Source organism: Gavia stellata, chromosome 6, assembly GCF_030936135.1.
Source record: "Gavia stellata isolate bGavSte3 chromosome 6, bGavSte3.hap2, whole genome shotgun sequence".
Lineage (NCBI taxonomy): Eukaryota > Metazoa > Chordata > Aves > Gaviiformes > Gaviidae > Gavia > Gavia stellata.
The window spans coordinates 11,909,085-11,931,682 of record NC_082599.1 but is presented as its reverse complement, the minus strand read 5'-3'; the positions used below and the strand labels follow the sequence as shown (position 1 = coordinate 11,931,682).

General features: G+C 39.8%; 1 protein-coding gene across 2 annotated transcripts in view; it reads left to right on the top strand.

The window, feature by feature from the left end:
• The window catches only part of DIP2C (disco interacting protein 2 homolog C), a 326,695-nt gene that overhangs the window by 204,896 nt on the left and 99,201 nt on the right, over window positions 1-22,598 (top strand). Inside the window, exons 5-10 of one of the 2 annotated variants that reach the window (XM_059819053.1) lie at window positions 1,024-1,149; window positions 2,004-2,213; window positions 8,420-8,551; window positions 9,904-10,023; window positions 10,963-11,160; window positions 21,203-21,294. In XM_059819053.1, the coding sequence (XP_059675036.1) occupies window positions 1,024-1,149; window positions 2,004-2,213; window positions 8,420-8,551; window positions 9,904-10,023; window positions 10,963-11,160; window positions 21,203-21,294 (878 nt within the window). Of the gene's footprint in view, window positions 1-1,023; window positions 1,150-2,003; window positions 2,214-8,419; window positions 8,552-9,903; window positions 10,024-10,962; window positions 11,161-21,202; window positions 21,295-22,598 lie in introns of those variants that run through there. The other variant, XM_059819054.1, reaches the window with a different exon arrangement.

Here is a 22,598-nt window from a genome sequence, read left to right as displayed (position 1 = left end):
CTTCCAGTTGTGTGCCAGATGGCCAGTGCGTGGCAACTTCCTTAACCATAAGTGACTTCTGTTGGCTGCCATGTGTTTTGCATACAGTCTCCTCGTGTACATCTTGTCCCTAAACCATAGAAATATGCAGAAAAACAGTGCAAGGTAGTCAACTAAAGGCAGACTTATTTCAATGTATATTTATGGTGGTAATTAAAAGATTTGCGCAAAAGAAAGCAATTAATCAAAACATGTCGCTAGTGTCTTTTAGACATGATAAATGGCCTTTTTCAGACTTGGGGAGGCAGACAGTTATATATACATGGGAAAGTAGAGAAGCTCTTCACTGGGGATGTCCCCGTGGAGAACGGATCTGTTGGGTGCTTCGGAGCGGGCTGATGTGAGCCGTGTGTAGCACATGCCTGTGAAACACAAGGCCTGCCCTCAGAAAAAGCCTTGTGCTTTTTCTTCTTATTCCACCTCAGGCCAACCCTACGTAATACTTACTTTTCTGTGAATAAAGTCAAGCGAAGGAGGCGGGAGGAGGATTTGGGAATGGGGGACCTGCTGCTGTTTCTGTTGTGACATTTCACATACTTCTTACTTTTCAAGCAAATGTTCCTGTTCACTTAGTCTGTGTGACTTTTGTGTAAATTGGAAGCCTCATTCATTTAAAAAACGGGCACTGTTAATACACCATTCTTTCACTGAAAACAGTAATGAAGTAACTGCTTTTGGTGAAACAGAGGTTTGCTCTGGGGAAGCGGAGTTCCTACTCTTCAAATACTGCAACACTGTTCTGGGAATATCACACAGCTCAAAGGGCTTGTTTGTTGATACGGCACTTTTCGCTATAGCTGCTTTTTCTACAGTGAGGAGAACTCACGCAGTCCCTCTGAGATCCCATGCGCTCCTGGCCTTTCATCATTCGATATGCGTTGTCAGCCTAGCTGGCATACAAACGAACCTGCGCGCAGGTGCACTGAATGCACAAACAGCTCGTTTCTGTCTGAACACTAGCTTGAAATCTCTCTTTTCTTCCAGATGTTCACACAGAAGCAGTTCAGGCAGCCCTTGCTAAACATAAAGAAAGGAAAATGGCCGTCCCCATGCCCTCAAAACGACGTTCATTGGTGGTCCAAACATCAATGGATGCCTACACACCTCCAGGTGAGCATCTCTGTGTATTTTATGAAAATTTTTCAAACGGTTCTTTGTGCTGCTATGAACTGATAATCTGCCTGCATAGATGGTAATGCAAATGTCATTTGAAGCACGCTGAGCATAACATTGAGGTATGTTTGAAGAGGAGCAGGTGGACTGAATGGTTGGAAAGTCAACTGGGGCTGTTTGCATGGTTGCTTTGTCCTTGGTGGTACCTCAACTTGCATTGGTCCTTTAGGTCTTATGAGTACCTAACTATGGCCAGCTTGTCGTATTTTCTGTGACTCAAAGTTCCTTTCAAGTTTCTAGTTTATTCCCTAACACTATAGTGGAACGTTGTCTCTAAATTAGTTGTGTCATTCCTTTTCAAATTTATCTGCTCTTTTACCTACTAGACTGTGAAAATACCCCACATCTCATGCATTCTCATACTTGCTGAATCCAGCTGGGGCTCCATTTCTCACTGCCGGGTGAGCTTCCTACAATGGGAAGAGTTTTTCACAGACTTTGTGGAGTGAGCTTGGGGAAGTATTTTGGGTATTCTGTACTGTTAATACATGGTTGGAGATCTTCAGAAGATTCTCAAGCCACGTTATAAAGGAAGACTCTTCTACTATCCTTATTTTTGTATAATAATACACAAGCCATGGCCTTAGAGCAGGAAAGCTCTCTTGTTCTGCAGTTAGCAATTGACTTAGTTTCAGGGCTTTCAGTATTACAGACTTTTCTTATTATGTTTGCCTACCTTCATGAGTTTTTCTTAATGGCAGTTATTTTTAGATTTTTAATATGAATATGTCTTATTTCTATTAAGAAAACCTAAAAGCACTGCAAGTTAACAGACTGTTTTTAATTACTAGATACTTCTTCTGGTTCAGAAGATGAAGGCTCCGTACAGGGCGACTCCCAGGGAACTCCCACTTCAAGTCAGGGGAGTATAAACATGGAACATTGGATCAGTCAAGCGATCCACGGCTCTACCACGTCAACCACTTCCTCCTCCTCAACACAAAGTGGAGGCAGTGGTGCTGCACACAGACTAGCTGATGTTATGGCTCAAACACATATAGGTTAGTGTATGGACATTTTGAATAATTCCAGTTTAACACGAATTTTGTCTCTCACATTCAACTGACGCTGCTATATGAAGTCTTATAAAAAGTCTTTCCTGTGTTTTTTCTACTTTCCTTTTTTCTATTTACATATATTATATGGAGACATAGACTTATGTTCTTATTTTGTGAGGAAAAAAAAAGCAGTTTAGATTTGCGGGTAAACTTATGTTGTGGCAAGCAGGGTCTAGCTGTTGGCTCCCAAATATCTTAAAATGTGCAGTTGCATGACTTCCATTACTTAGCACTAAAAAAGATCTCTGTAGGATCCATCAGTAAGAAAAATCAGTGCATGCAGCATTAGAGATTGCTTGCATATGAGTTTCCCCTACTGCTGCACCACTTTAATTACATAGTTGGAGTGATTTTTGATAATTCTGTTAACAGTAGGTCCTCTTAAATGTATTTTTTTCTGCCCTTAATTGAATCTAGACTACTTGGGCTGTGATATCTAGCTGTTAATAATCCTTGGGAAAGACTATTATATACCTTTGGAGAAAGGAGCTGTTATTATTAGTAGTAGCTTGTTTACATCTTTTGGAAAGATCCTAGGAGGTCAAACCTTTCCTTCCATTAGGGCTAAGCTTCACAGACATTAATTATTTCTGAATATTGTGCCATTGACATTAGCCTTCATTAAAATGAGGTAGCTATTCGATTAGGCACATGGAAAGCAAGGCTTGTTTTCCCTTCATTGTCCAGCAACTGCTGTTTATCATACAAGGCATGTGCTTTGGGTGCATTCTTGCTGGGGCTGTGTATTTTGGATTGTCTCACTGAAAATCTGTTGGAGTCTATATTGGAACAGATAAAGCAACCTTGCTACTGTTCTACTACACATACAAAATGCAGTTTTGTGTGACTGTTCCTCAGCTGATGATTCCTTTTCAAGTATATGTAATGAGATACATGAAAACATCTTAAATGTTCCTGATTTTATGTGCTGGAACAGTAGTTCGTATCCCTTATTTTTTTGCTCTGAGTATAGCTTGATGCAACACCTGCATGTATTTTCAGATAAGTGATCCTCTTGCCGTGGTCTGGAATTGCTGAATTGCAGTCAGGAGAAGATTTTCTATTGTATTCTTAACTTCATGCTAAATGAATAGCTTAGAACCCTGTTTTAGAAACACATACACTTCTGAACACATTAATCATTGCATTTGGTTATTTTCTGTGACTTCATCTTGAAATGCTAGAGGAAATTATAGCACAGAGAATTAAATATATCCAAACTCTAAAAGGTTGCATTACTCACACACCAAGTCTTAATGTGACTTTAAATATAGCTTCTTTATAATGTGACATTTCAGTAATTTTAAATCTGGCACAGTAAGTCTTCTTTTATAATCACTGAGTTTGCGGTAAATAATACAGCATTTATAGAGCTAAATTAAGATGGTGCTATTCTGCAGAAGAGGAAAAATACTACTTCTTTTACTTGTTTTATTTTGCCTTGTTGTTGTTGACTGCAAAGCTTTCTCCTTTGAAGGAAGCAGTTAAGCTTACCTCGGTGTATACATACTTTTATTCATTCTGACAATAAGATACCTAGTTGGACAGTAGTTGTGATGTAGTAATGTAAAGGTCAATTGGATACCAGATATGAGTGATATCTGCTAACAGATTGACACTGTGATCTTAAGGTTACCATCAGTCGTTGCTGCTAAAATCACTGGAAATGTAAGAGAAGCTGCACAGATGATAACTATAAGACGTATTTCTTCATGGGTGAGCTGCTTTCTATTAGAATTTGATATTAAAATGGCTCTTTTTCTTTTCAATCCGAGGTGATGGATTTTGCATTTAAATGTATTCTAAGAGGTAATAGATTTGAAGTATTCCCACAGATAGCCTTGCTCTTTCAGAGGCAGTGTGCCAGTGATCGTAGATGAATAATCCTCTTTGGTGGGAGAGAAGGCGAGAGAGAAGAGTAATCCTGTTCTTTGAAGCTCCTCAGCTACTGGAGACAATTTGTTCTTGATCACAAAGAACATATATTCCCATAGCTTGATGTTTCTTTGGTCCAGGGAGTTGTTCTCCAGAGACAGATCAGCCTACAAGAGAGAAATCATCTGTAAATATGTAAGGACATACTGCCATACTCTGAAGATGCCAATTTTGATAAACACAAATTTAAGGGGCAACAGGAAAGACCTTTAATGATAACAAAAAAAAGCTCTCCATTCTGTTATCCACTAGGATTTGACCTCCAGAGTGCATCACAGAATCAAAGGGAGATTTTTCCAGTTTAAGTACTGTAATGCAGTCCTGAGAAGGGATTTGATAAAAAGCTTTGGCTATAATATAATCAGAGTTCAGCTTTGTGGATCATTTAGATAATTTGCATAAGCTATTATATGCTTTTAACATTATACTGTTCATTTAATTTGGCTGCTGCTGATGCTCTACTATGGCCAAAGTTCTAGTTTAGGATAGATATCCTTTAAATATTTATTCTCAGCTTTAAGACGCTCAGGTGTCTCTACAAAACTACAGGGAGAATCTCTAGTTTGGCATAGGTATCACAATTGTGTTGGATAATTCTTGAACTTAGAGGTCAAACCAGTCAAATTTGTAAAAAATAACTAATGTTCTGACCCATCTTTGGGTCAGTACTGTATATATTTCTAAGGTCTTTAAGCTTTCATTTGTCTGTATTAGATTTTTTGGATCTATACATATATAAGAATAAAGGAGAGAAAGCACATCTCAAAGCTCAGAAAGTTCATGTAATGAAAATCACACAGTGCTTTACTTATGACTAAATTTATATAAAGAGTTAAACATCTTTTAACAAAATTTTGATCCTGTAGGTGCATTTAATGTTTCTTTTATATGCTTCAAATATGTTTCTGTTTGAAAATCAAAGGCCTCTATCCAAATTAAAGGCTACATAGATTTCTAATAAAGTAAATATAAATAAGCCATAAGGCATGACTGATAGTTCTCTGACAACCTTAAAATTAACTTATAATACAGGAGACTAGTTTAAAATGCTCTCTGTCACCTGGACATCAACATGGGAGAAACCCAGCTGATGGAACAAGCCACAGCTCTGACTCTGGATTTCCCTTCCCTGACAACCAGAAGAGCCAGCTGGTTTGGGAGAAAAAGCTACATTTTCTTCAAGTATAGTGTTGCAGGGATGCTTTCTGAGTTCCTGGAGACTTTTCAAATACACGGTGCTTATGTGTGCTTCTGAACTTCCACTGGAAGGTATTCTGCCACCTCTTTGCTTCTCCTCAGACATGGGGATCTGTCAGTGCACACACTGTATCCCTACGTGAATGTGCTCTGCATTGTTGGTTCTTTCTGATTTTCATGAAATGGGGTAAATTATATCACTCCAGTGGCAGAAATGAAGAGAGCCTTAACTGGAAACAGCTGTTCTGTCTGTGATCTTCTAATGCAAGAATATTGAAAGAGATGGGAAGAGGAGGTGACGCAAATACGTATGTTTGATGGAGGAAAAGCTTTGAAGTTATGCAGCTGTCACAGTTTCTACTTTTTAGTCAACAGATGTGTCAGGATCATTATTCTTAACTAAACCTCAAACAGTGCTTCAAGTTACCTGACATAAGACCAAGCAGCTCTCTCAGATTGCGTCCTTAGTCTAAGCCTGGATTGACTGTTCTATACAAAAAAGGGTACATTTCACATAACATAACAATTATCTTTTTCTTTAAAAGTCATTCAGACCAAATTTTTGTCTGTATGGCTTTCATTTCTCCCAGCCTGACTCTGAGAAGGGAACCGACTGAGGATTTGTAAATCTAATGGATGAAACCTACAGCTGTAGAGATTGCCATGATAAGACATCTGTTAAGCAGATACTATAAAGGAACACGGCAAGACAAACCTTAATGTACCTCTTCTGCTGGATAAGGGTTCTTCTTAATGGAAACGTAAATAGCAGATGGGCAGCCAGGGTGCTAAAACCCCATTCTTTGGCCAGCCAGTGGTGGCCACCTTGGGAAGAGAGTTTCTTTTAAGAAATTTCAAGTGCCAGTGCTGCTTTTCAAAAGGAGACCCTTTTACAAAAGAGCAGGAAGCTTCTTTCTCATGTTATTTCACCCTACTGGGCACCATGTGTTACAAAGTATTTGGTTTCAAGTGTATAGATCTGAAGGGAGAGCATCCCTGCTTTGTGGTGCTTTGGATCACGTACCTTCTCTCCCATGCGTTAAAATAAAATTAATCTCAGTGCTAAAACCTGAAAGGAGATACTTTAACTCCAATTCAATTTGCCTTGTAAAGTCTGAAAGATGGAAATACTTCACTGGAAAGATGTAAACAATTATAGCTAACTTTAAAAATACTTTCTCATGTTACTAATAGCTGACTAAGTACAATTATTTTCTTAGTCATGATCTCCTCTCCTATTTGCATAGCAAAACTGCATTATAAGTAAAAGATAAAAAGATAAACGTCAGCGTTTTTTAACTGACTTAGTTATTGGGTAATTCAATCATGATCTATAAAAAGCTCTTGTCACTTAGCAAGAAAGGGCAAAAATTGTGCTGAGCCTAAAACAGTTGATAATGACATCTAAAATGAAGACATTATTCAAACAATTACCAGCATAAGCTTCATTGTTCAAGCTATTATATTTCAGTCGGTCACTTATAGCACAATATAAGGTGTTTGTTTTAGTAAAATTATAACAATGGAGGTGATCAGAATCAAAAGGCTCAGCTGGACGTGTGTAGGATGCAAGATGTTTTTGAGTTGCATAATAAAAGCCATCTCGTGTTTTCCTCAACCAGATACTGTGATTGAGTGATAAGGTTGACCCCTTATAATATTCATGAATATGAGCATTAAATAACAACTACAGACATTCATATCATGTCTTAATTTTTCCTGATGATTGTACATCAAATGCTACCTTCATATGAGAAGTATGCAAACTAGGTATCTAATATAACATCCTGTTACTGTATGTGTTGGTGGTGCATGAATTTGGGATTGAGTGCACAAGAATTACAGGGTTCCAAAGTTCAAGACTCATGAAAATGCTTTATAATTACATTTGAGGTGAAATTTACTGTAGACATTGATGTTGTAGTCGAGTTATGGCACCATAATGGACAGATTTAATAAAAAGCACATCTTGAAAATAGTATTGGAACAAGATGAAGTTTTTCCAGAATTTTTGCATTTTTAAAGACTCTTACCCTATTGTAAAATGGAGTGCATTCCTCTTCACTTCAGCAGCAGCAGAATGAAGACCTGACTTCTTTTGTATCTCAGAGGTTGCCGGGGATCATTTATGTCAGTCGAGAGAGAAGTTGTTATTTGCTCATGGTATTTATCTCCATCTACTGAATGCTGATAAAAACCTGGGAAAAAATTAAGAGACAACCCATAAAAATAGTACAAATACGTAGGTAATATAGACTCAGACTTGAAAACATGGGAAAACAAAGTGTGGCAGCATGCTGAGTTATCAGGCTATGAAGGAGAAAGATTAGCTCTGTGGAATTGTTTAGCAGTGCTGGCGTGAGTCAGACCAAATTGTGTCTGCCTTCTGGAAGGCAAGTCTTTGTTATGCTTAAGAATTGAAATAGCTCTGTCTAAAAATAGTAGACAAGCAAGTGTCCGTGCAGAATGCAAAGTTCATGTTTCTTTACATTTTATTTCTTTACCCTGGATTCCAACCCTGCTATGATTGATTTTTTCCTAATACATGAACAAATTCCTTCCTTAACTAAAATTGGCATATTTAAAATACAGAGGTTATAAAAGGGATATGCATTGGCATTTGCAAGAATACACACTGTATTCTTTTTATTTAGAACAACTGATGCAATAATCTATCAGAAGTATATTTGTCTAGGTCTTTTCTTTTTGAGACTGTTCACAAGCTTTAACTTAGTATAAAATTAAATGTCAATGGAGAACCTACAACCTAATTGTATCAATTTTTTAGCCTATTGCTTGTATGATTGCAGATGTACAGCCCCTGTATTAATCAGTGGAAACTTATTAAAATCATGCTGTACATTATAGTTGTATACATTCATTTTGTGCATTAACTTCAACACCTGTTCAGATGTTGGGAAAAGAAAATCAAATGGTATCCTTTCCCTCTCCCCTTTGCTTTTCTGCCCTTCAACACTAGAGGTACACAGTTAAACCTTTTAACTTATTTTTCACAGAAAATCATTCTGCCCCTCCAGATGTTACCACTTACACCTCAGAACACTCAATACAAGTAGAAAGACCACAAGGATCAACGGCACGGGTGGCACCAAAGTATGGAAACGCTGAACTTATGGAGACTGGTGATGGTATGTCACAAAGCAAAACTGTTTTCTTTTTGAGTATCGTAACCTCTTTAGTGGTTACTGTATGCATCTGCTCTTTGTTTCTTCTGGGCATTTTTCACTTATAAACATGTAGAAAGTTGCAGCATCTTTACAGTCTTAATGTAAACTGGTATAAATGAAGCCGACATAGAGAAATATTTCTTAATCAGCAGAGCTGAATCCCTGTAGAAATTGTTTGGCAAAGGAAAGCAGTGAATCTCTTTAGATCTGTTTTTATCATGCTGCCTGGTTACAGCTAGTCTGTTTTTTAAATGGCAAAGAACGTGACATGCTAGGATGGCTACATCTTGAAAAGTGACATGTTTGAAGTTTTATTTTCTAAGTAGTTTTTTTTTTTTTGAAAAACAGTTATTTGTAAACCCTTTCTTATTTACTGCTCCTCTTTTCTAAAACTTATTAAAGAATATTTCAGCAGGGTGTGGAATTGTTGACCAAGGGTATCGCATCTAAACTTAGCATCTTCAGCTCTAAAAACCACTTGGTAAAAGTTTTGGAGCCAACCTTATGGAAAGGTAGGAAGTTGAAATTTCTGCAATGGAGTGACAGAAAGCTATTGGTTCAGGAACAGATGACATGAATGTTGCAAAGGCTTTGCACTCGACTAGGGAAAAGGAAGGGGGAGGTGATTGATGGGATTGTATTATAAAAGTGCCCCTTGCCCCATGCTCCTGTTCAGAATTGTATTTTTCAAAGTGCTGTATGGGCAAACACGCTCCCTTTGGAGATTGCTGGCTGGTGGGATTGACTGTAGGGACATTCAGTGAATACAGGGTCATCCTGAAGTAATACAACGATGTGAACCATGTTTAAGATGGATACTGGACAGATGTCCACTACAGTGTAAAGAGCAACCCAGAATAAATGATGGGGCAGAGCCTGTGACCCACGCTCCTTGCTGAGCTGCGGTCTAGTCAGACAATGTTGGTATGACCAATGATCATGGGGAGAGCCAACGCCTGTCTTCTCACTGACCATTGCCAATGCCACCTACAAGAGTTCTCTAAGGTTACTGATACTTGCTGTAGGGAGGGTTTTTTCACTGTGCTTCTCTCGCTCAGTCTATGTGCTGTTCCCCCTCTAATTTTGCAAGCTCGCTCTGACATTGTTGTATTGTTTTTATTTAAACTAGGCGTCATTGTTCCTTTTTGCTGAAATGATCTTCATGTCTTAATGTTGAATACTTGAGTCACAGTGTGGTATGAAACTGTAGTTGTGGTGGCCTTGCAGTCCTAGCCTCTTTCTTACCCCACTTAACGTCTGGTGGCGTTCAGCGTAGCGGTCGACTGATGTCTCCATTGATCCCTGTCCTGCAGGAGTACCAGTGAGCAGCAGAGTGTCAGCAAAGATTCAGCAGCTGGTCAATACACTAAAACGGCCCAAACGACCACCATTACGAGAGTTCTTTGTAGATGACTTTGAGGAATTGTTAGAAGGTAAAATGACTGTTTTTCAAAAGGTTTGGGGATCTCTTATTAAAACTCTGTAAAATGTTTGTCTCACACATTGACTTTCTAGAAAGCTAAGTAAGCCCTCCCTGTACTGGCAAGTACCAAAAAGCATCGGTATTCAGTGGAATCTGCTTGTAGCAAGTTTGGACATGGAGCTGTAGAGTCAAAAGTCTCTCGTTTGCTCAGCTCCTGGTTCTGCTTGCAAAGAAACCGCAGAAGAGAGTGGAGGGAAGCTTTGCTTTGAGAACATTCAGCTGTGGGTTACAGCCATTGCTTTTGAACACCGATAAGAGAAAAACTGTCAGTGAGGGAGCATGTTAAATGTTTTACACATCCTTTGTGTAACAGAGAAGCATTGAAAAAATGAACTAAATCTAAGATAGAAATAAGGAAAAGTCAATAAATGGAATTTTTTTTTAAGGAGGCCAGTGCTTTGAGAAGTAAGTTTTGCCAGGATGTGGTGATTTAAATAGTCTTCATAGTACTTTATAAGAAAGCACGGTAACAGAACAGGACTTAAATCAATCTGTTACTGATGGCTTTTTAAAGTACATTTTTTCAGTAGTTCTGCAATTCATCTCATTACTGCGTTTTTGCCAGGAAAGTGTTCTCCATCTCTCTTTCAGAATAAAGAATGGTTGATTATTTCAAAGCTAAATATGTGCATGCTGCCTCAGCAGTTTCTTTCCGTGCCTGTAGAGCTAGTGTAAGGATAAGCACGTGCATTCCTGAGATGTTTCAGCTATTCATCTCTGTTAAAGTTAAAAGTTAATTAATCTTATATTTCTCTGTTGCTTCTCAATACCTTCTAACGTGTTATTATTTTCAGGATGTTTTGCAAAGGTAACTTATTCTCCTGGTTACACAGGTGTACACAAGGTATAGAATTTACATGGTAACTGTGTATCTTTTCATAATCATAAGTTCAACAGCCAGATCCAAACCAGCCAAAGCCAGAAGGAGCTCAGATGTTGGCTATGCGTGGGGAACAATTAGGTGTGGTTACAAATTGGCCGCCTTCTCTGGAAGCAGCTTTGCAGCGATGGGGGACCATCTCACCGAAAGCTCCTTGCCTAACCACTATGGATACTAATGGAAAACCACTGTATATTCTCACTTACGGTGAGCACTCTTCAAACTCCTCGGGCTTTTATATATTGTATACAGTGTCTATGTGTATAGTAAATGCATAAATGTACAGTGAAAAAAGCCCTCCAATGACGCATCTGTTCCATTTCTGAGTAGGGTGAGACCATTCTGAAGCTGTTGGTGTCTGAGTAGGGATTGCTGAGATGTTATAGTATGATTTATTTCACTAAGAGGAAAAGAGCTGAGTAGATGCACCCATGGAATCACAGATTATAAATTAAAACCACCTTTTAAGTAGAAATACTTCCTAGGGCAGATTTTCCTGAAGATTAACGTCTAAATCCAGTGTCTTTGGATATTGTCCAGGCTTTGTCCTGCAAAAGCAAAACCTGGTATACAAAATTCACCAGCTTCCTGAAGAAGTTAAAATAGGATTTTTTCCTGTGCTCTACTGACATTGTAGCAAGTGAAATTTGGATTACTCCTCCTGATACGTAGTTGTACAGCTAGCAAATGTACCGCCTTGAAATAGATTTGCCAGGATATAGTTCAGTGTGATCTTTGGTATGTTGATACTGTGTTGATAAAGTGTACTGCCTGACAATCTATTGCAACCAAGAAAGGCCAAATAAAAATAAACATAAGGCTATCTCTGACAAATAACTCCCTAGCTTCTAATTTTGAGATGTTCAGGGGACATTTGGGAGGTGTTTAAAGGAATTATTGTGAATAACTGTCAAACTTTGAAAGCAAGTTGGAACATTTCCATATGCTATTGATATGGATATACAAAAATATTTTGCTTTTTTTATTTCTACCTTCTCAGGGACCTAGAGTTCTGTGCAGAGAATGTTTTTACATGCTGTGATGTAGAGGTCTGTCTGTTTTGTTCAGCGCTGAATGCTCCTTTCCATTCCGGAGTCAGACTGAGTGATAGTCCCTGGCCGAAAAGATGTCCGCTACAAGTTTGGCATTGCAAATATGGTTAAAGGCATTTAAAGCATAACAGAACCTTTGCAACTGAAGGTCATGCATGAAACATTTTCCCTTCAGGTACCTTAGAGTTAAGAAGTTACTTAAATTAAGGGGCAAACATATGATTCACCATTGATCAATGTTTTGCTTCCTTGAGGACATTTACTTGGAACTAGAGAAGAATTTTAAAGTTTTCAGTTACATGGTTGCAGAAGAGCAATTCATATCATCTACTGAATGCCCTAAATAAATTGGACAGGAAAGGAAATTAAGATGTTAGTGAGAATCAGACCATTTTTCTGAATATGGGATTCTGTCCACGGAGTCTGAGCATATGTCCTGCTTCGCCTGAAGGGCTGTAGGCTGAGCAAATCAACCTGAGGAAGTCATCCACACGGCTCACGGAGCCACCTAGCCTGCTTCTCTGTCCTAAGCTAACTCTTTCCAAACCCCTCTTCTAAATTGTCCAAATCATAAGAAAAATGGGACTAAAATTCATGTTTTCATTACTTTCATTTGGCAGCACTCTAGGATACAGTTTTTGGTGTTGCCTTTCAGTAGTTTCCTCAGGTCAGAAAAGATCAGTTCTTTTTTTTCTTTTTTTCCCCTTCTTTTTATAGATAAAAGAAATTACAAACCAGAACATTTCATAAGAGATTGAGTGAATTCTTCTCTCCTAGCTAGATTTTAAGCTGACATTCTTCTTCATGGGAAATGTCCATTCACTGTGCCATAGCAGGTTTCTTAAATGACAACTGCTTTTGAAGTATCATTAACATTACAGCCACATGCCGTTTTAGTGGTGACTTTATGAATGATTTTGCTGTAACTGTTCCACCTTTCATGTCTGCAATATTTGCTAGGAATTGTGGGCATGGCATTTTTTAAAGTTGAACATTAATAGACATTAAACCTTGAACTGAGCAAAGACACTCTTATTCATGAATTTTTATCCCTGTGCATAGTTCCACTGGCCGCAGTGTCCTAAACTTTTGAAATATGATCTTAACCCACAATCCTACCACGTTATTAATATGACACTTCATTTGCTTGTGTGCATGCTATGATCAGATGACTAAAACTTTAAAATATCAACTTCGAGGACTTTCAGAAGCCTCTGAGTTTGTACCTCACAGTTATTTTCAGGTTCTTTGCCAATTCAAGGAAACGCCATTACCAGGATTTTTCACATGTTCGCTATTTTGACAAATATTCTTAAGTTTCTAGAGGTTCAGTCTTTGACGTGTTACCAGCATGGTCACTATATACCTCTTCTCGAATATTTTACCTCTCCTGTTTCTGCTTCAGTCTCTTCTCACACCCTCTTGTGTCTTTATGGAAATCCTACATGATATCTTTTGATCCTTACTTTTGATCCCTACTTTTTTCATACCCGGCATCTTCTCCAGTTTCGTGTCTCTGCATGGATGAATTGCAGGTTTGCCTGCTTATTCCAGACTTCTTTCCATCTTTCCAAACTGCATTCCAGGAGTGTCTCTGTAGCTGTCAGCTAGGTCATAGCCCCTCTGAGGATGAGTACTTACTCGCTTAACACCAAGCATATTTATGTCCTCCTTTGTGGATCATTATAGACAATATTGCCATCCTGTCAGTCACTCGGGCTGTAACTTGAGTATCATACATGACCCAGACATTCCTTTAGTTCTGTACAGCCGTTCTGTGTCCAAACCTCGCAGGTTATTTTGGGAGCAAATCTTTTCAAATGCAGACCTTTTGCTGCATCTACATGGCTAAATCTCGTCCCATCTGTCACCTTAGTCTTGACTCTTACAGCAGGCTCTCTCTGGCCCTGAAAAATGCAGTGTTGGCCTGTTGCATCTATCCAGGATGTTTTCATACTTCCCCTCGGTGGCCTCGCATGCTGAAAAGGAGCTCTCTGAGAGTCCACAAAATTCTCCTGCTCCAAAGCCTTCCTCATAACTCTTTTGCTGTCCTGTCCAGAGACATCTGAGAGTGCTCAGACCGATGTCCAAGCTATGATATGCTGTGGCAGACAGCGGTTGATTGGTGTGATAAGACCACCTTGTGTGATTTACTGGAATGAATTTACCTGCCTAACAGTGGCTGATGTGGATATGATACAGTTAGTGTGGATTTAAGTGGTGAGTGCTCTAGGTCATGATGTGCTGTTGTGCCGTAAGGGGAACTAGTTTAAAGAAGTTATTCTTTCAGCTTTTGTTTAAAATCATCTCCGCCTTCCTATTCCTCTGCAGGAATTCATCTAATTTGTAATGCCTCATATCTCCTGTGTCTTTTTCAGCATGTTTTTTGAGCTTTTTGTCTTCATAGCACGTCAGGACTGTTTTCCTCCATGTGTCTCAGATTGTGGTAGACAGAAGAAATGAATAACTGCCCTTGTAGACTTGATGTTTTTTTCAAGCAAGTTTTTGAAGCAGTTTGCCTCAGTTCTTGAAGTTCTTCTCAGTGCCCCAGTTGTAATCTTTATTTAATGTACTCAAAACTCTTAAACTCTTCTTAGTGAATGAAACACTATGAATATTACTTATTTCTCAAATATTTTGTTCCTCTGGGAATGTGGTTAAGTGGAGAACATCTTAGTTAAGTTATTCACAATCCCTTTATAAATCGAATCACTGAATATGCTTAAATTGAAATGTCTGAGATATGGGAATGAAAGATGTCTTTATCAGGTTTTATGTAAGTCTGAACTCTGACTAGAAACCTAATATGTGCTTTGAGGAAAAAGAAGACAATTTCTAGTTCAAGACAAAGTTAATCAGAGTAGTCAGGCATCTGATTTTGGTATTGTTGGTATTAATAATGAAGGGCTTACTGATTTCTTAGAGGAGAAACATGAATAAAGGACAACTAAATCCTATATACTACTTATACTATCACAGTTACTTTTCTTACTTCAAATGATTATTCTAAGAATCAGAAAGGCTGGGGAAAAAGTAAAAAGCTGGAAGTAATTTGGGAATGAGCAAGTTTTGAGCGTTCGTACTGTAACCATTATTAAAAACAAGAAAATGGGTACCAGTTAACTACATCTCATTTTTTGAAAGAATCTCATTTCCTTTATGTAGCACTTTCTGTAATCAGATTTTTTTAAAATAATTTTCAGTAGCTCCGATGTATTGTTTCCCACGTCAGAGACCCAGTAGAGACAGCAAGGCTAGCAAAAAAGAGCAGGGATGGCTCTCTGGGTAGAGAAGTATTTTTTTTTATCCATTTGGATTCTGTGGAGAAAGAAATGCCTGAAAAATGGCGTTTTTTTCAAATGAATTGCCCATTAAAAATTACTCCACGCAAGTGTAAACATTTTGAGGCCAAAGTTATGCTGCCTTAGCAGAGGTGATGTAGCTTATACAGGAGATGATACCCTGAGATGGCTGAAACTTAACAACAGACCAAAAATAGCCAAGCACAAGCCCTGCTGCATCTGGCGCGTGACCTGGCCCCCCATGTCCTCTTGCTGCGAGAATCTTTTAGGCCAGGAATTTCACATTTACCAGGAGGAGAGAGAGGGAATCAAGACTCTTCTAACGAAGTAGCTACATAACCAGACTGTTCTTATCTCTGAAATAACTCAGTGCTTGCAGAAGTATGGATAGTCATGGTTCAAGTCCCTAGTTAGATATCAATCTTATGATTGTTTAATACTTTAAACCTTTATTTCTTTAATAAAAAGACAGAAAATTACTTTAAAAAATCTGTATTACAATCTATGATTAAGACTGAAGTATTAAGCACTGTAATAGAAAGGTTACCTCTATTCTGAGTATGTCCGGAGTCTTTTATTCTCTGCAACAGAACATTTTTGTTCCTTTTCTTCAAATTTTTTCTCCCAAATGACAACAACTTCATTTGCTGCTCAGGGTGGATCTAAAGAGTTTATGAAGAAAGGGTTAACAGAGCAGTAGAACTGCAACTATCATTTTGCAAAGCAGAAAAAGTGCCCCCTTACCTGCATAGTGTTAGGACGTTTGCCGTTTACACCCGATTTAATAAATAATCTTGTTTCTATTTAATTTAAGAAATGTCATGCTGTGATACTGAGAAAATGAATATTTGACAAAATTATTTGCAGTTAAACTTTGGCAGTCTCACAATTGCTGTGCACGGAGATTGGTAAGCGACCAGTGGTTTGGCTTTGCTGAGTTAGTGCTGTGTGGTTCTGAAAAGCGTCCTGAAGATGATAAGGAAATTGATTGTGGTTTGTTTTCTCTCTGAGTTCTCTCCCTGGTACAGCTTTTCTCTTATAACCTTCTTTACATTCAACACAAACTTATGGTCCTTTTACAGATTTGTGAAGGAAGAGGGTTTAACTTCAATTTCATGTGGAAAGCATCTAATTTTTGTTAACTGATCCCTTTTTGAGTGGTTTTTAAGACCTGGTGGCTTCCTTTACCCTCATAATGTGTTGCTTAACCAGATGGGACTGGCTATTAACTCACTCCAGCTTGCTGAATTTTAGTTGGTAAAAGATACTGCCCTCTGAATAGACTGTTAAAAAAAGAACAAAGCTGAATACAAGTGAAATGTAAAATATGTGGTTGCTGGTGTAGATTTGCTACTATTCCACTAAATCAAAATTCCAGCGGCAAAAGAAAAGGGACTCGCCCCACACAGGTGTTAACAGTGTTTGTCACAGCTGCCAGAAAGCGAGATGCTGTTTTGCATCCTGTCCTGCTGAGAATATCTGCGTGTGCAATGTCTGCCGGATATGGCTCGGCTTCAGAGGCATAGCGGGACTTGCTGATACTTGCTAGGCAATGGGAACACTCAGCGTAGCTTGGGAGTGTGTGAAGAGCATTAAGGGTGACTTGGCCTCCCTGCATAAACACGCTGCTGGGGCGTGCAAGTCTGGCAGCAGCACTCCGGGCAAGCGACAGAAGTGGCTAAGGAAGATACGATCATCTTTAAAAAAAGATTTATTTCAGTAAATGCTTAAGCAATTTTAAGTATGTTAGGCGATGATAGATGCAGAGAAAAGCTTAATTTCCTACCATCTTGTGGAGTTATACAAAATCTTGGAAAGCAGCACCGCAATTAGCAGCTTGATGGGAGGTAGGAACAAGGTTATAATTTGTAGTAGTGGCAAGGTGTGCGTTAACTAGATGTTGTTGGGGTTTTGTTTTCCAAAATCGACTTGGGAAACTCCTCCGTGGACACCTACCAGTCTGCTTTGTTTGGGAAATAGTTTTGTGTCCTGAAAACTGAGGGGTACTTCAGGTCCTGAAACACCTAGTGCCCTGCGTTACCCAGGATGTGTGTGTGTGACTGGCAGACACAGCACAGGGTCTGCAGAGCCCGGGCCCCTTCTGGAGGGTACCCTCGTGCCTGGAACACCACTGGGCACTCAAGTCTCTCACTAGTGACTTATCTCTGTAGATGACTTACCAAGCCTTCATTTTCAAATGCGAGAAAGTAGATGCTTATGTATGGCTGGGGAGCAGATCAGAGCCTGGCTTGGACAAATCCTGTCCCTGGCGAGGCAGGCAGGAGTGTTGTTCGAAAGGACCCCGCTGCAGCGGGGACGCAGGCAGGAAGGTGAAGAAGAGGAGGGCTCACGGGTTCTGGTCTTTGCCTGGGGGAACGGCGGGGAGGCAGCAGCAGTGCTCGAGGTTCCCGCACCCAGCGGCATGTGCTCTGCCAGACTGCGGGCCGGGCCGAGGGCAGCCTTCTCCGTGGTGGCATGGCTGGAAGGAAGGAGCTCTGCCACTGAGCTGAAACATGGGCTGGTCCGCTCACTACTAAATGAAACTGTTGCTTGAGTTTCCTACATCTGCCCTCCTGTCTTCAAGGCAACTTACTAGAAGATTAATGGCAGTGTGTTTCTCTGAGGAGGACCGGTGCTTCGTTGCACTCCGGTTGAGGACAACAGGGCATATCCTCAGCGGCCCCAAACAGCCAGATTTCCGCTGTAGCCGGTGGAACAAGGACGGTTTACCCCGCACGGGGATCGGCCCGGCGGCGCTAAGCCCTGTCTCAGAGCGAAAGCCTTGGATGAAGCACAGCTGGCCGCCTCGCCAAGGCCTCCCTCTCCCGCTGCGCAGATGTGGCACCGTACGGAGGTCGCAGCAAGGTCACAGCATCGGGATTTGTGGGAGAGGTTGCAGCAATCGGCTTTTTCCCAGCAACGTCTAATCTCTCAAGTTTGCAAAGGAGGAATTACACTGAAGTGCAACTTAGGCAGAACCAAGGAAGGAAATACTTCAAAGATATCCTTCTTTAGAACATCCTCCGTTACTGAGGGCTTTTATCTTGCGGTTGTGGAGTCCTTTGTATTTCTCAGTGACGTCGGGGGGGCCAAACAGCCAAGGTGGCAAAACAAACGCAGGGTTCAGTCCACCTCTGGTCAGAAGCTTGTGCCCCATCCAGCAGCCATAGATCTGGCCCTCATGATTCACACGTTCCTGGCTCCAGCTTCTGGTTTACTGCTCCCTTTGTAGCCCTTTTCTTATTTATTTTTTGGAACGCAGCTATATACCCTGGAAGAAAAATTATGGGCTTCCTGTTGAACACGATCCAGTTCAAGATCTGCATGGACTTTGCTCTGCCTGCTTGCGCGGGTGCCTCGCGGGCTCTGCCTGCCCCTGGCCACCGCTGCCCGCGCTGGAGCAGAGGCAGCAGCAGCCAGGGAGAGGCAGAGCCTGCAAGGGTTACGGAGCTTTTAAGGGCAGCCGGAGAGACCTTATATTCCAGCTCCTACCCAGCCAAATGCAAAGGAGCTTCTTTGTTCCAGTTTTCCACAGTTTCATACCCATATGCACAAGCAGTTAGCTCAGCTAATTAACATAGTTTGGTATTTCACCAGTAAATAGAGCAGGAAAGGGCTGTGGTGACAGAAAAGTCAAGTCTTTTCTGACCATTAGAAAATATTACGGGCATTTTTTGTGCAGTTCAAAGTGTATTTAAACAGAAAGGTGAGGAATTAGGGAGGCAGCCTTATATGCTCTATGTTTCAGAAGCCGAAATAAAATTTTGGCAATAAAAGAGCATTGTGACAAAATGTATTTAAAGACTTAATTATTTAAAGATTTACTAGAAAGTGCTCCTTTAAATTTTCTTAGTCTTTGAGTAAACTTAATTTCTGAATTTACTCAGATCACTTATGTGGAGGCGGTTATACTGCACACCCAGGTGCTTCTGAAAGAAGGCATCTAAATACTTTAATATGAGTAGCCCTTAAATTTTGAAGAAGGTATTGTAAGATGGCACATTTGATAGGTGAAAAATTAGTGTGAATAAGTCAAAAATGCAAATTTAAGACTTGTAACAGATTTAATCTCCATAGTTCAGACAGAACTTTTCACAGCAGCCGCTTATGTCTCTCAGAAAAGGGATTAAAAACTCAATGTTCATTTCAGGCTTGAAAGTGTTTTGTGTAAAGATGGTTCTTTCTTGCAATTTGGAACTTTTGCTAGGCTTTTGATTTCCGTTCTCCGATTTTCTGTATCATTACTAATTTCTCTTTTAAGTTTGTTGCTACTGAAAATCTAATGTTGGAAACCTTTAAGAAAAAGAGTACTTGCTTTCTTAAGGCATCCTTGTTTTTATTCTACTCGCTCGTCAAGTTTAAGTGTTGACTGCAGCAGCAGGGATGCTTTTAAAGACTTTCTTTCCATCAAATGCAGGTAGCTCTGCCGTAGTGCTGTGAGGGTTAATCCTGCAGATGTACTCCTGTATCCATGCTGAGTTTCTAGTGGAAGAGAATTGAGACATGTTTATTTCGAGGCGGTTCAGCATGCAAATACCAGAGTAATTTTAAATAAAGTAAAAACTTTGCAAAACATAGTTTGACGTTACAGTATTACTGTTTTCATAAGAAGTAATTGCTTTTAGTACTTTCTCAGTAACAAGCAGCAGTGACCCTTCCAATTTTCCTTAAGAGGAAAAAAAGAAAATCTGGCCTTCTCATCATATGTTATATTTACATCAGATTTGCACTTAAAAATAATTCAATAGTATTGCATTTTATAACCAGGATGTGGAAGAACTTATTGTAACAACTGCTTGGGTTAGTTATAAATAGCAATGCTGCCTGTTTGGGAGCCTGAACTGCTGAACCCCATAGGTAATCCGTTGTCAGAACCTATTATCGTTTAAGTTATTGGTGGGCATGAATTAAAGATTCAGACTGAAGATTCAGACTGTCAGACTGAATACTGCTTAAAGACAGTACCTAGGGGCCAGCCAAGAACAAGGGCTGTTATGCTCGGTATTGTTAAAATGGAAGTAACAAGGTCTCTCAACCAAGGCAATCTGAAAGAGCTTGCACAGTTGGGAGATGCCAATCACTTGAAGGATTAATGAAAGGCTTGTAACGTGGCCAAACGAGGTCTTGATGAGAGACTTTTTTCTTTAAAGAATGTTGGGGTAAGGTCTTGAAAAGGATTAGCTAAATGCAGAGGTGGAGAGATGAAGCAAGGGAGAAGAAAGGGGGTTGAAAGGAAGGGTACCTGGGGCAAGTGAAATGAAACTGAGGGAAGAGAAGTTATGGGAAGGGGTGAGAAGAAAAAGCCAAGTTAAATGGAAGAAGGCCCACAATTAAAAGTGAAATGCAGCATATGGATGTGCTAAGGGTCAGAGGGTCCCTGCTGCTTCAGTGTGCCCCTTTGGCTGCGGGGTGTTGTCTGTTTGTTGGGGTTTTTTCCTTCGCTCTGCTTCTTGGGCTGCCTTTCCTTTTTCCCTTGGTGGCTTGGGGTGGGGGAAGTGCCATCATGAAACCTGAGTAATAGCCTCGGAGGTCAGCCCAGGCTGAAACGCGGCTTGTCCAGCTTGCTACAGCTAAGGGTGTTTACAATGATCTGTCCAAACTTGATGACGTTCCAGCCAGAAAGTAAGAAAACTACTTCTGACACAAAAAAACCTATTCTTACTTTTTATTTTCTTCTTAAAAATGCTGCTGTCTTGGGAAAAAAAAAGTTCTAAGAAAGCTTCTGATGAGTATTTAAGTATTTCCACTAGTCCTGGTAGTGTTGTCATATTTAGTTTGAAAACTAATAATGTTCCTACTATTTTTTTTTCACTGCTTAGGTATTCTTTCTCTTTAATAATCTTGTTAAACATAAGAAGAATTTTAAAATTAATTTCACAAATTTTGTGTTACTAGGCAAACTTTGGACCAGGAGTATGAAGGTTGCTTACAATATATTACATAAATTAGGCACAAAACAAGAACCAATGGTACGACCTGGAGACAGGGTGAGTATCTCAATGATTTTTAATTGCTAACAATTCGGATCCCATATTGACAAACAGAGAATGAGGTATTTGGGGTGTCCAGAGGAAATGAATGAAGTGAAATGTTGGGGGGGTGAAATCTGCATTTTACTTAGACTGATCATTCAGACAGATGTTTTGAATTGCATAGTAAATAACCTGAGCTGGTACTCACTGAATGGTATCTTGAAGTTGTGGCAACATCAACAGTAAACATTCCCATGGAAAGTAATTCTTGGACATAGAACAGTAGTCTGTTTAGCAAAAGCTTGCTTATGGAGCCTGGAGGTGTCATGTGGGTAAAAAACTCACTTACTAATGACTTTGTAGTTGTTGAGATGGTAGAAACAAGAGAAGCATTGTGGAGGACAAAGACAAGCAAAGTAAGCACATTTTGGCAGCCACTTAAATAAATAAATTACGCTGACTGGTAACATGGAGAATATTTCCATTTCTGGTTCCTGACTCTGATGCAGCTGCTGCTAGAGGCTGAATCTAGGTGAGTGGATAAAGTTCACAGAAAGCAAGGGTTACAGAGGTAACACTTGAAGTTGTTAAATGAAGACAAGAACATCCTATGGTTTTGCTACTGACGTACTTAGGAACCTACCCCTTCCTCTGTCAAGACTGGCCGAGCCTGCTACCCCTTTTCTCTGCCAGACCAGGTATAGAAGTCTCCATTCCACTTTGGCTTTAAGCCATGGAATGGAGATTCCAGAACAAATTTGTCAGAAATGCAAATTTTAGTCCTGCCTGAGTGCTTAGACTTGTGAGGGTGGGATTAAATCTTTCTCCCTGAGGGTCTGATAGCAATTCTCAAACTATTGGTTCACTTGGTCCTCTTGTGCCACACGCAAGAAACATATCTGTTTGCATTACGCATTTCTTAGGGATTCAAAAATGAGAGCATGCCATAATGCTTCCCAAAAGAAAAAAGAAGAAAAAAAAATTAAAAAAGTAAAACCTGACAGTCCTTCCTATGTTTCTTTTTGAAATAAAACATAAAGAATTTAGCTAAAGGATCTCTAGATCTTTCATCTAAATTGCTTCCTACAATGGCGTTCAGCCAGGAGTAGGATCTGAAGAATCTCTTTTACTTGATATACAAGTGTGTCTCTAAGCAACAGCAGAAGAAACAAGTTGTTCAAGTGTACACATCAAAACAATCCACCCAGAAAGCTCCAAAAGGAATAAAGTTCACATACAAGCAGTGCGCATCTCTCCCTAACTATTGTGTGCTAACTGCCCAGCTTCGTATTCGTTCACTGCAGCAGCCGCTGGCATCT